The following is a 14,803-nucleotide window of genomic DNA, read 5'->3' as shown; positions in this document are numbered from 1 at the left end:
CTAAACATGGTTTAAACAAGCATTGTTTTATACTTTCTGGATGTCCCATGATCATATTATAAAGTAGTTGTTTTCTATGTTATGAATCGAGCAAGCACTGCTAGGAGTTGTTTGTTTTTGTTTTTGAATATATTTATTATCAATAAAAAATTTGGTGTGGCCCGAGCAAATTTTTATTCCGAAAGTGCGGCCCAGTGAAAAAAGTTTGGGAACCACTGGGTTAGACGATGGTAACATTCAGGGTGGACATACATATGTTAATGTTAGAACCAACAGTAGTCAAATATGCAGAGTATCTTCAAAGGAAAACAATGATACAATTGGTAACCGTTTTGTAGAACTAAGAGGCAGTATCCATTTAGAAGCCTGAGATGCAGAGTCCAGCTTGCAGCCTGTAAGCTGGTGCTGGTTTGCAGACCAGAAGCAAGCGTGCAGCGTACCTTTCGTGGAGGCAGTTTAAACCCATATCTTCACTGAATCAAGAAGAGACATTCCCCAGATTAACTTCAATTGTATATAGTGTGGTAACTATAAACTGGCCTTTACTTATAGATCTATTGAATTGGATGTTGTTTGGGAAGAGGGAAGTCCTGAAAGAGTTCAGATTTTGTCAATGTACTTTGGATCAGAAGGGTAATTCCTACTTAAAATGTGGGGGTGTGTTCAGTATCTTGTATGTAACTGTCCTAGGTCATAGTCCTGTCCATGTATGTGTCATCTTTATTGTAATGAATAGTCTATAAAATCATAGAATCCCTACAGTGCAGGAGGATCAAGCCAGCACCTACAACAATCCCATCCAAGCCCTATCCCCATAACCCCCATGTATTTACCCTGCTAGTCCCCCTGATACTAAGGGGCAATTTAGCATGGCCAGTTAACGTAACCCGCACATCTTTAATGTAGGAGGAAACCAGAGCACCTGAACAAACCCAAGCAGACTTGGGGAGAACTTGCAAACTCCACACCGATCCAAGGCTGGAATTGAACCTGGGCCCCTGGCGCTGAGAGGCTACAGTGCTTTAAGTGTTATACTACAACTGGGCTGGTTGCTGTCCTCACTGGGTATCATATGTGGCCCCTTACACCGTTCCTCTAGATAAAACTATACACCACAAACTGGTGCTTCCAAGTTGGGAAACCCTCACAGTTAATGTCAACCGGATTCATGACACTTTGTAGTTTTAGAGTCTAGAAATCTACTTCCTCAAATATACTCAGTGACTTGGCCTCCACAGCCTTCTGTGTTAGAGAATTCCACAGGTTTGCTCCCATCTGAGTGAAGAAATTTCTCCCCATCTCAGTCCTAGATGGCCTACTTCACATCCTGAGACTGTGACCCCTTGTTCTAGACCTACCCAGCACCCCTACATCCAGTCGAGACAACCCTGTCAGAATTTTTTGTTCCACACATTAAATGTTTATTCTTGTAGCTCTTTCATCCATTTTAATTTCTGTCCTTTATTTTGTATAAAGCATTAGTTTACTTTTAACTACTTTAATCTATTTACATACCTGTGAAAGAAGAGACCATGCTAAATTGGTAAATTTTGGCAGTTCCTGGGGACCAATTTTGCTTTTAACCAGTAAACTTGTTTATGGCGCTAATTGTGGCAGTATAAGGATATCATGTTGTCCATCTTTCTCTGGATAAAATGATGCATAGAGATCTGTTTCTTGAAATTTCCCATGATTGCAAAAGCATTTGTCTCAGGTAACTGGTGCTCCTTATCCTTTTCAAACATTCCAACAGGGGAGCTATGTCATTTTTACAATCTCTCTCCATGACTAAAGCAACATTAGTAACTCATCATGTGAAGAGTGAAACCTGCTAATCATGAACTTGAATATACTGCATCCACAGTAAATTTACTTTGTTACATTATAGCCTTGTGGTTAATTCATATTGTAAACCATTGGCTTCAGAACTGAGCATTCTGGTTTACAATTGCAAAGCTCCTGAGAGGCATATCAAAAAGGAGAGGCACTCTTTGCTGGATGGGCCAGCTACTACTAACTGAACAACAATTATTTTTAAAATTCTGTTAACGGGTGGAGGCGTCGCTGGATGGCCAGCATTTATTGCCCATCCCTAATTGCTCTTGAGAAGGTGGTGGTGAGCTATCATCTTGAATCGCTGCAGTCCATGTTGTGTAGGTACACCCTTTGTGCTGTTGGGAAGGGAGTTCCAGGATTTTGACCCGTGACAGTGATGGAATGGTGATATATTTCTAAGTCAGGCTGGTGAGTAGCTTGGAGGGGAACTTCCAGTTGATAGTGTTCCCATGAGTTGCCCGTGGCCTTTAAGTTGGTAGTGGTCATGGGTTAGGAAAGTTGCTGTCCAAAGAGCCTGGGTGAGTACCTGCAGTGTATCTTGTAGATGTTACACACTGCTGTCACTGTGTGTCGGTGGTGTAAGGTGTGAACATTTGTCAATGGAGTGCCAATCAAGTATACCTCTTTGTGAAGCAATTTCTTGTACAAACTCTAAAATCAAATCTAGTCCAGGTTCTTGAGTTGTAGTTTTGTAGGGATTTGATCATGTGCACGCTACAAAGAGATTAATTGTGCAGACTCAATTTCTAGATTATCTTTGTAGCTGCTTTTTAAATGAAGGACAATATAAGCTAAACTATGTTGGGTTAAAATTGGCTTAATTTATATGAAAAATTGTCAGTTTCTTCAGTTGCATTTTGCTGATGCGCTTGTGGACATGTTGAATAGTTTTTGACTTTGTAGAATTACTGATTGTTACCTTCCCTTCCACCAGCTTTTACTTAACCAGCATCTATGATCATTCAATATTTGAAGCATTTAGTAAAGTAGTACAGAAGCTTATCCCGCAGCTACCAACACTGGAAAATCTACTTAACATCTTTATATCGGTGAGTACCTAAATTGAAACTGCCTCAACACAGAATAGATGATGAAAGATAATACTTTTTATGTACTTAAATCTGTCGGGGCATTTCAATCTCTGGTCAGTAGTCTAAAGCTATCTGTTTTCACACTGAAGTTGATCAATTATACCTGGATAGTTGTATCATTTTGTGTTAGTGGAGTACCAAACCTGCTTCACAACAATTCAAACAAGGTGTTGCAGTATTACTTGGGAGTGAAGTCACAAAGATCATTCTGTAATCTGCAGCAGTTCATTTTCAGATTGTTGACTGACTGACGTTCATTCAGAAACTTGAGCAGCAGAACTGCAGTAAGGGGGAAATCTTGCAACTTGATCCCTTCTACTGAAATATAAATTAAAAATCATAGAATCCCTACAGTGCAGAAGAAGACCATTTGGCCCATTGAATCTGCACCGACTCTCCGACAGAGTAGGCCCTCTTTCCCCCACCCTATCCTGTATCCCAACACGTTTACCATAGCCAATCCACCTAACCTGCACATCTTTGGACTGTGTGAAGAAACCCACATAGACATGGGGAGAAAGTGCAACACTCTCAAAGCTGGAATTGAACCCAGGTCCCTGGCGCTGAGCTGGCAGCGCTAACCTTTGTGCAGCAAAATGGTGGTCCGAGTAGATAATTGGTTGAGCTGATCTAATTAAATCTGTTTAAATTTCCTGATTGTGGTCTTCCAAAATGGGACCTGGCTGGATGATTTAAGGTGGATTGCCTTGGACCTAAAGCCTGGCCATCACATTATTGAGATATCTGGAATGTTAGCTCTTACTTGCCCAGCAAAGTATTTATTGGAAAATGCAAACCACAGTTGACCACCTTAAATATTTGTAAATGATTGCTTCCCTTTCTCCTCTTTTTTTTTCCCCCCCCTCCTTCCTTCCTTCCCTACCACAACAAGTTGCATCAATTGAAAATTTGTGGGAGATCTGAATTTAATTTAGTGGGTGTCATAAGTTATTTTAAGAATGTGCAAATCTCTGCACATTTTCAAAATCCTGTAACACATTTTCTGTACCTGAGTTTTTTTCCCCCTTTAGTGCTATTTAGAATATGCTTAAAATTATAATTGTTGCCATCTCCTGGTAATTGTCACCTTTGCACCATAAATAATTTTCCAAAAATTTGAATTGAGCAGCATCAGTAACACTGCAAAGTGGGAATTTAGTAGTAAGAATTGAATTATTAGATAATTTGAATCAAATGAGTTGGACTACAGAGGAGTAGATCATGGCATCCAAATAATGATTGCGGGGGAAACTTAACCAAAATACAAAGAATATATCCCGATTGCCTGTATCTGTCTGCATCATAACTAAGGCAGTTTCTGGTGTATGCTATTGCACTGTCTGCTGTAACAGTCCAAAGGGAGAGGGTCAAGGTTTTGAATGAAAACCGCTCTTAAATCAATAGTTTTTTTTTCAAAGCATGATAAACTAGGTGTTTAAACTGTTGATTTTTTTATCTGCAGAATTCTGGGATTGAAAAAGCCTTTCTTTTTGATGTAGTCAGTAAAATCTATATTGCCACGGACAGTTCTCCTGTAGACATGCAGTCATATGAGCTGTGCTGTGATATGATCGATGTGGTGATTGATGTCTCCTGCATTTATGGGTAAGATACATTAATAAATATATAGTTCTTAGTACGCTTCTGTAGCCTCTACTATGATCCTGATTAGTTTCTGTTTACAATGTCACAAGAAATATTTACAGCTTGAGGAATAAAAGATGAAATCCAATAGTTTCTTTTCCAGGTTGCTAGCGTGCACAAGCAGCGTGGATGAGATTGAGTAAATTGGTCCTCCTGGCAATCTTTGTTGTGATGTGATGTTTTCCTATAATTCCAATCGTAGAATGGAACAGCACAGAATTGGGCCATTCCGTTAATGTGCCTGTATCAGTTCTCTGAAAACTCATCCAATTAATCTAGTTCCCTCGTCCTTTCCTCATGGCCCTGTATATTTTCCCCTCTTGAAGTATTTATCCAATTTCCTTCTGAAAGTTATTGAATCTGCTTCCACCACCCTTTCAGGCATAACGGTTCACTCACTGGTGTTTAAAAATACATATCATCTGTTCATCTCCCTTCTGGCTCTTGTGCTCGTTACCTTAAATATCTATCATCTAGTTACTGACCATTCTGCCACTCCCTCATTTCCTGCCCTAATGGTGCAGAAAGCTCCTCTCAAAGCTGCACATTCTAATTGGCTCGGGTGATTAAAGAATCCTGCTGTGATGTGTGTTGATAACTGTTTGAAGCTGCATTTCAGACTCAGCAATAAACTCTTCAGTTTTCCACTGTTCAAAGCTGAGTGTTGCAGCTCATCTCTGGGTAACAGGTTTCCACTGGAGTGGAGGTCAATATCCTAGAGCCGTACACACAAGGGGGCCATTCTGCTCCATAGTGTTTGTGCTGGTTCTTTGAAAGAACTATCAAATTAGTCCAATTCCTCGGCCCTTTCTCCATAGTCATGATGTGGAGATGCCGGCGTTGGACTGGGGTGAACATGGTAAGAAGTCTCACAACACCAGGTTAAAGTCCAACAGGTTTATTTGGTAGCATTACTCCGAAAGTGCTCCGAAAGCTTATGGTATTTGCTACCAAATAAACCTGTTGGACTTTAACCTGGTGTTGTGAGACTTCTTACCGCTTTCTCCATAGCACAGAAAGCGGTTTATTTTCAAGTACTTCTCCAAATTCCCTTTGAAATTTATTGCATTTGCTTGTCCATTTTACAGGCAGCATGTTCTAGATCACAGCAATTTATTTCATAAATGTTTTTCCATCACGTTGCTTCTGTTTCTTCAGTTTTCTTAAATCTTTTTCCTCTAATTACTGATGCTTTTGCGACTGGAAACTGTTTTCCCCTTTTTGTATCAAAAGCTTTCTAGATTTCAAACACCTCTGCTTAACAGTCCCTGCTCTAAAGGGAACAACCCTAGTTTGTCTAGTTGCTCCATGTATGTAACAGAGGTTCTGTGTCCCTGGTGCCATTCTAATAAATCTCCTCTGCATTCTCTCAAGCTTCTCATCCTTCCTGAGGGGTGATGCTCAGAATTGGACACAATACTCCAGCTGGGGCCTAAATTTATTCGGGTTTAGCATAATTACAATTTCTTAATTTGTTTTTAAAAAACAGCCTTCTCTACTTGATCTGTTACTTCAACCCTGCCTCCTAATTCTTCACGTCTTCTTTCCTCTGCTTTTGTTTTTAAATGAAATAAAAACTGTCGCAGCATTTGTTCACTTTTGCAGGTTATGGTAAATGTTACGATGGCACTCTTCTAATTCGTGGTGGAGCATCTACTATATCCCAGTTTGAAAAAATGATGCAATATTTCATACACAGAACTTTTCTAGCAGACTGCATATTCTGCCGTCTAGTGACTGAAGTTATACACTGCAGTATAATTTAACTTGAGTTTATTTTTGTGAATCTGTCCTTCCTCTTTTTATAACGGTCATTGATGCTAAATTGCGTTCTAGTGAAGCAGGAAGAATTGATCTATGAAAGTAATGCATATAATAAATTATCTCTGCAGACTTAAAGAAGATGGCACTGGGAGTGCATACGACAAAGAGTCTATGGCAATTATCAAACTCAACAACACAACAGTCCTGTATCTGAAGGAAGTGACTAGGTTTCTTGCTCTTGTGTGCATTTTAAGAGAGGAAAGCTTTGAGAGAAAAGGTAATGTAAACTAGGATCTGTTTGGGTACACAGATCAAATTTGATTTATTATTGTCACGTGTATTGCAAGAATTACATTTATTTATTGAAAATCCCCACCCTTTCAACCTCTACTGCTCATTCCCTTCGGGCTCTTGTGCTCATTATTACTGTTGCTACTAAGTAAATATGCTAAATTTTCCCCCTGCATTATTTATAGAGATCACTTTCCTTTTCTGCTTTGTTTATCAATCTATTTGGGGTTGCACTTGTTGATTCGTGGCTGCTGATTCTAGGTATACATGTATCTTTCATTATCATTTTCAAAGCTTTTCCACTTGACTTCCACTGTGGTGTTGCTGATAGAACATTTTGAGTTTAATGCTGTCCAATAGCTTGACTGTTAATGGAGTTTACTTTCAGTATTTTATCCAGTAATTACCTTTTTAAAAAAAAATGTGAAATGAAACATTCACCACATCAACAAAACTGCTCTGTTGTATCATAATGCTCCTTAGGAAGCGCACTGAAGGACCAACCCATCCGTTACCCATGCCAGAAATGCAAACATGGCCATACCATATGAATTATTGGGAGAAACGTTTACAGTGACAATGTCAGGGTACTTACTGACAGCTGCTTGCCTTAGTCTGGATGCAAGGATTTCCTGGCTTGGATGCAGGCCATACATGCCATTTTAAATAACTTCGTGTACATTTTAGGGGATTTGAAGTATGTCGTTGTAATATTTCAGAATTGCAATAGTTAAGAATATTGAAGTGTTCTCCACATTTAAGAGTTTCTTAGTGGCTTTGTTATTTTGAAGAACACAATTCAACATTTATAACTCTTACTTGTATGAAGCTGAGCTTAATTTACAACACTCTTAAAATCAGGATTGCTACCCCTTTTTATGTTGCCTATATATCTTGGCAAAATTATTCTACCTCCGTCAGGAAGTCGTGTAGCTGTGATTGAAAAATGGATTAAAGTGGAAAACTGGAGACATGTTTCTCAGTGTATCTGCTTTCTGTTACAGGTTTGATAGACTACAATTTCCATTGTTTTCGTAAGGCCATCCATGAGGTATTTGAGGTTGGAGTGAGTGCTCACAGGCCAAGCAGCCACCAAGTGAACATGCAGAACATGAAGACAGTGACTCACAATGGCACACCCAGAGCTGCTGTGTAGCCAGCCATAGGATGACTGTGCCAACCTTCCTGTGATTTAAGTCTGATGACACAGCAGTAGACGAAACAAAACGCAAGCAGAGCACAACAGGACTTGCATTAAAGATTAGAGTGGTGCCCTTTCTCTTGATGAGAAGAACATTGTGTACTGAACTTTTGTGGATTAACGCTAAGCGATTCTGTAAGCTGTATCTGTACACTGGGAGGTCTAGCTGTGTCAGTACAGTGGTGGCTTTGCAAAGTACCACACCCACAATCATGCCAGAATAATATTTCCATTGGTTCAGCCTTTTGATCTAATTTGTACTGTTGTACAAATAGAATAAGAGAACGACCTTTCCATGGCCTAAATGTCAACAATTGATTTATTGTTCCAAATGTTGTCTGCCCATGACCCACCCACCCCACATCACAACTTTTCTTTTTGAATCGTTCCTATCTAAAGGTTTTGGTTTGTGGACCCTAGGTGAAAGTTAAGATAATTGTAGTAGTATATGCTGCTACTGCCAATGTTAAAATAACTACAGTCACCTGCTCTTCTGTGAAAAGACCAATTATTGTTTTGTGAAGGATTTATGCAGGGCCTCAAATGGGGATACTGTCTGCATAAATAACTTTGTCTTGACAGTTCATGTAGCATTACTCACTGCTTAGAATGGTCCAGAATGTGTGCGCTAGTGCTGGTACTAATATCATTCCTACAGTACATTGCAGATTGCAGTTTGGTCCCCTTTCAATTTCAGTGGAGCCAGAACATTTGAAATATTGCTTCACTGCAAAAGCTTAATGCCAAAAATGCATAAATGAAATAATAAAAAGCTTGGATTAAAATGACTGGAGGATGGAGTGAAGGGAAACGGAGGCCCTGAACCAGTTGTGTGGTTTGGTGTGGTAATTTTCAGCATCCTGCAGTTACATTGCAGATTCCTGCAGGAAACTGTTGTCAAAAGCTTATTTAACTTTAATCTAGTTCTGTTTACAAGTCGTACAGAACATTCAAATACATGCCAGTAATGAAGTGAATTGAATGCGAAGCCATTGATCTCTGCTGAATAATAGTTTATTCAAAATACTACCAATAATGACCATGGATAACCACTTGGCTTCCATCATCAATTAATGATACAAAGTGAATTGAGTATTTGCTTTTCATAAAAGGCAACTGCACAATCGCATGAAAAAAGTTAACTGGTCAATCAAGTAATACAGGTGAAAGAGGGAGATATTTCATTGAGGATAGTAGTAATACCAGCATGTGTTTAAATGATTATACTATATGGCAGAGCCTTACACAACAATATTGCATATCCGAATGCACAAGAACTCCCTATTATTACTACTACTAGTACTGTGTTTCACTCTCCCTTATCAGTACATCTTTAAATGCCACTGTATATTTTACTTGTATGCGTTCAGTGTGATTAGAACTGATACCAGCACGCTCTGCAGGTGATTTTGAGTGTATGTTGTTGACTTGCTTCAGTATTCACTTAAACCCTCCATATTCCTGATCTGATAACTTGATGCCTTTATATTTATAGCTTCTTTCTTTCACAGACCTGTTTTAAACTTGGGTTATCAATAAATCTGTAACTGGCTTCAGATGTTTTGTTCTTTTCATGGAATTCTGAATCTGCTGAAAATTATTCTACAAATGAAGAACATCTAAGAATATCAAAGTTTGTTTCATTTAGCTGGGCCAGCAAATCCCAATAATTTGTTTCATTCAACCTTCCTAGTGGTCAGTGGAAAGAGACAGCACTGTTGAGAGAATGGTGTGCAAACATTTGTGAATGTTGGATCTGAGATTTGATTTGGTAAATCTGAAATAAAATTATATTCACATGATCAGATCTGCTAATACTAGTTCAATAAAATAAATATTGGAAGTCCACAGAACTTTGGGACGTGTATGACTGAAGCTTGTACTTGTATTGCCCCAACTTGGGTGACTGCTTATCAGACAGATTATATTTAAAATATTCTACAATTATCAATAGATGAAGCACAAAGAAACAGATTGTGTTGCTAATGACTCCTTTTTTTTAAAATGAAGAATTTAGATTATTGCAAGCTTTTGGTAATCAAACTCTAGCGTATGAGACACTGCTTCCATACTCAACAAAAGTTTCATTTTGATAAAAATGACCAAGTTCTAAAACAGGTGAGGGGAAAATTTCATTATGACCTGCAACTACCAGTCGACATATACACCCTTAAATGAGGTTATAGTTCTATCCATCTAAAAGCATTCTTGGCTGAGCCTTAGCCTGGAATATTGATCTGTGAGCTGATCTTGACCTGCCTTGCAACTTGTTGATGCATTGTTGGTTAGATGTGATGTGTGAGGTGTTTTCCTGTAGAGGAGGGAGAAATGATTGGAGGGTGTGGCTAACCAGAGTTGCAGTGACACACCTAATGTCTAATTTCTGGTGTTGGCAGAGGCTTTGGTGCTTTACGCATGCCTTCCCGCATGCCTTCCCTGTCGTACAGTGGTGGGCAATACAGGGCGACCCAGAGATGGGAAGACTTTTTTAAGAACTGCTTCTGTATTGGCTTCCGACACCAAAACGGAGCCTGCTTGGCGCTATCAGCTTCTTTGAAATGCACTCATTTAGCCCTTTCACCAAGCTGATTGTTATTGCAAAGTTGCTGTTATGGCTGTTTTTTTTGAGATTCATTATTGTGTAATGAGACTATATATACACAGCCTACTGAATCCTTGTATTGTCTACAAAAAGAAAATACACATTCTGATGTCAGGATGTGTGCTGGAATAAACCTGTAATTTTTCATCACCGGTGTTGCAATGTTTTCTTCCCCTTTTTTTTCCTCATTTCCCCCCCCCCACCCCCCTCCCCTCCGACCTAGGCAGTCTGTTCCTGATCTAAAATCAGATTATTTTTCTTTAAAGCCATGTTGCGTGTGGTTAAAATATAAGATGGTTGATCAGCCATGATCTGATTGAATGGCAGAGCAGGCTCAAAGGGCTGAACTTGCCTACTTCTGCTCCTAATTCCCATGTTCCCATGAAAATGGCAAACTATAGTTATTGGTGAATTGAAATTACAAGACAGTAATCCTGTTAAATGTTCAGATCACCTCGTAAATGATAGCAGCATTGGTTCTTTATGTTCATCAATTGAAGCCCAAATTGGATTCTCATTCTTTGGCAGCCATTTTATGCCAGAGGGCACTTTGTTTTACTTTTTTAAAATCACCATTTTAAAATTGGCTTTTGATATCAGTTATATTTAATGTCTGGGTGTCAAAATATCAAATATTTTTATTGGACTAGTGATTTTAAAAAAAAAGTAGACAGTTCTCTGGATTTGGGATTTTACTTCTATTGGTGGTGGCATTATATATGCATGTATTAGTGTGATTATTAGAACGAGTCCTCGTGTACCATTAGACCTCTTAACATCAGGGTGCAAATTGTTCACAACACTCAAAAGCATTGGTGCGTGGGATTATCCTTCTTGCTCTATTCATTTTTGTAGCACTGCAATTCAAAAGAAGGCCTTTCACAATCCAGAAATACTGGATCTGGGGAGGAAAGAAAGGCAAGCTGCAGGAAACCAATGTGAGCCACACAGTTTTTTCAGGACCTGAAGTAACGCATTCTGCCTTCGGCGCTTTGAAACCTTTGGATTTGTATTACTTTGAATTTGAAACTGCTATATATATATATATATATATATATATATATATTATATATGCCAAATTGTAGCTGGTGTAGCAAATGAGATGGATGGAAGTTTAGACATTTGGTCTTGTTCTTTTGATTAACTGAAGTACTTCTACAGTGGGGTGTTGAACTCTATTTACACGGGCCTGATCTTGCATCCAGTTAATGTGAGCCACGTTCAACAAAAGGTTTTCGAGCATTCTTGGCAGAAATTAATGTTTCACCCATTTTTTTGGACATCTACCAATTTCTGGGTGAGGGGTCCTGAATCTAATCTGTGCCATCCATGCTCCTTGTTGCATTTCCATGTCCCTAGTAGCTGCCTGAAGTCAGTATTGAATTGATTTACTAGGTAGCAAGAGGGTCCTGTTCCTGTTTCAGGACACTTTTTTAATGCAAAATATGTTACGTGTACTTAAAAAAAGGATCACTGTAGGTGACTGAGGTGGTCGGGGACAATGCCCCTATTTGCTTCCCCTTAATGTCCAGCAAAGCAACAGGCTCAAATTTGATCCCACTGTGTTGGGCGATCTATCTGGAGGTGTGACAATATACCTGTGCATCACTTGTTTTCAAATGAGGTCCGAGGCCTAATTTTGGATGAGTCTCAGGACCTCGAAGATAAATTTAGTTGAAAAAGGAGCATCAGATTCCGGGTAGTTTGTGGCTAGGAGAGGAACTGCAGGAACAGTTCTGCAGCTTGTTGCAGCTCGTCATGTGCTGTTCCCCTTCTCTTCCTGCCTGACATGAACAGTGGTGGTTGGAACTTGACATATAAAATTGGGGTTCTCGTTTCTTTCAGCACAGTGAAAGTTCTCATACTTTCTATTCCTCATTCACATGACAATGGAATCAATTTTTTTCACTTTATCCACAGTAAGTCACTACATTTCATTTGGCCTTTTTTTTTTGGCTGCTCCCATTGTGGTGTTGCTGCACCAATCTCTTGCAGGAAATGTTCAGTGCCATACACAAACAATCCTTCCTGCTGCCTCCGAAAAGCAGCCAGCATAATTAAGGACCACAAGCACCCCGGATATACTGTCTTCCACTTTCTTCCGTTGGGGAAAAAATACAAAAGGCTGAGGTCATGTATCAACCGAGTCCAGAACAGTTTCCCCTCTGCTGCCATCAGACTTTTGAATGGACCTATCTCGCACTAAGTTGATCTTTCTCTGCACCCTATCTGATTGTAGCACTGCATTCTGCACTCCTTTCCTTCTCGAACAGTATGCTTTGTTTTTTGCACACTATACAATACTTTTTCACTGTATACTAATACGTGACAATAAATCAAATCCTACTAAATCCTAGTTCTCTCCCCTCCTGCATCCATCCCCAATTTCCCAACTCTTATTCTCTTGTATCCTTGTCTCTCCCTTAGCCCTCTATGGCCCCCCTCCTCTGAATCCTGCACTCTGTAATACTGATTGGAGTGGAACCTCGAACTGTTTCAATGTACGTTGGATTAGACTTTCGGCACCAGCCTCCCAAGAGATTCATGCAGGAGTTGATGATTCTATTTACAGCTTTCTATGTTCATCAGGGTGAAACCTTGCAAATTTTCTTCTGGTTTTTCCTGAGTAAGTAAAGTCAACAGTTATAAGCTCACTCGAAGCAAAACAAGTATATAAAGGTGAGTGAAGAATCTGCATGTGATTTTTCAGCATTCTGACTGTCTTATTTCAATTCTAGAATCACTGGCATTTACCATTCCAAAATTTGGAGGGAGAGCAAAATGTTTTTGTACAAATTCAAAGCATATTTTCTATTTATTAATTGATTAAAACTCTAAAAGCATAACTTTTGTATTGGGATTGAATATTACAATGTTCTGACAAAAAAAATGCAGTAACTTTTTAGATTGTGCACTAAAATTCCAGTGGCCCAGTGGTTAGCACTGCTGCTTCACAGTGTCAGGGACCCGTGTTTGATTCCTGGCTTGGGTCACTGTGTGGAGTCTGCACATTCCGTGTCTGTGGGTTTCCTCCCAATGTCCAAAAAGACGTGCTGGTTAGGTGCATTGACTGTGCTAAATTCTCCCTCTGTGTGCCTGAACAGACGCTGGAGTGTGACGACTATGGGATTTTCACAATAACTTCATTGCAGTATTAATGTAAGCCTACTTGTGACTGATAAACAAACTTGAAACTTTAAAACTTTAAAATTGAACATTTTTGTTTCGGGGGGGGTGCTTTGGGCTTGAGGAACCAGCAGAGGGCAGAATAGGCACAATAGTTAACATTTTGTTCGAAACTGAGCATTGGAAGCTTCTAACGTGAAATAGTTGATTCTAAGATTTGCAGACTGCAGTGTCTTTGTATTTCATGATTTCACTGACAATTGGAAAGACTCATCTCCCTTCATTGAGGGCAACTTCTTGTGAGTTGTTGACAATATTTCAAATTCACCAAGCTAAATCTTCGTAGGATATATTCAGCTCTGTGTGGTGTTTTTTGATATCAAAGCATTAGAGGTACAGAATGCTTTCTCAATGTTTGTTGAGCATGCCAATTATCATTACCTTCATTTTGTGGATGTCTCATTTCATAATTTTACTTTGTAACATCTTTTTTCATGAAAATAACTGACAGAGCTGTCATCTTTGTCCGCAGAATTACTCAAACCCACACTCCAATGAAATTGATGGCATGGAATCAAATCAGCTGGCTGATTCATGTTTACTCAATGAATACAGCTGAATCCAGCCTAAAACAATGCCCATTGTGATTCTCTCCCAATTTATGGGCCTGAAGTAAGATCATTTATAACACGTTGTGTTTTACAAATAGCTGTTTGGTGGCACTGAATTTGAGTATTGCTGAAAAACTTTGACAATGTGTCTCTTTGTCTTGCACTCAATAGGATAATCACAAGACTACCAACGTCGGGAAACAACTTTGTACAGTATGAGAAGAGTGCTGATTGGTTGACCAGTAGACTTTGGTAGAGACATTGCCATATAGAATGCACCATTTGATGTTGAATGACAATTAACTGTCGAGATTAAAAAATTTTTTTTAACCAAATAGATTGACACTGGCCAAGGCATTGTCCTGAGGAATGAACCAGCAAATGGCTGTTGTTTTGTGTAGCTGAAACAAGCGCAATGTGTCTACATGTTCTTTGCTGACTGCTCTGGCGAAGGGTCGTCGGGACTCGACATTGACTCTTCTGTCTCCACAGATGCTCGGTAAGAAGTCTTGCAACACCAGGTTAAAGTCCAACAGGTTTATTTGGTAGCACAAGCTTTCTGAGCACTGCCCCTTTATCAGGTGAGTGGGAGTTGTGTTCACAGTTGATGTGCGCGATCTTCTTGGAGATCCTCTCC

General features: G+C 39.4%; 1 protein-coding gene across 1 annotated transcript in view; it reads left to right on the top strand.

The window, feature by feature from the left end:
- The window catches only part of rragca (Ras-related GTP binding Ca), a 43,330-nt gene extending 32,754 nt beyond the window's left edge, over nucleotides 1-10,576 (top strand). Inside the window, exons 3-6 of the mRNA XM_078237818.1 lie at nucleotides 2,771-2,885; nucleotides 4,390-4,532; nucleotides 6,464-6,612; nucleotides 7,631-10,576. Coding sequence (XP_078093944.1) covers nucleotides 2,771-2,885; nucleotides 4,390-4,532; nucleotides 6,464-6,612; nucleotides 7,631-7,782 — 559 coding nt within the window. The 3' untranslated portion in view covers nucleotides 7,783-10,576. The remainder of the gene's footprint in view (nucleotides 1-2,770; nucleotides 2,886-4,389; nucleotides 4,533-6,463; nucleotides 6,613-7,630) is intronic.
- Nucleotides 10,577-14,803: the final 4,227 nt, after the last annotated feature.

Source organism: Mustelus asterias, chromosome 21 (genome assembly GCF_964213995.1).
Source record: "Mustelus asterias chromosome 21, sMusAst1.hap1.1, whole genome shotgun sequence".
Taxonomy (NCBI): Eukaryota; Metazoa; Chordata; class Chondrichthyes; order Carcharhiniformes; family Triakidae; genus Mustelus; species Mustelus asterias.
Note: the sequence above shows the minus strand (reverse complement) of the source record. Positions and strands in the feature narration are given on the sequence as shown.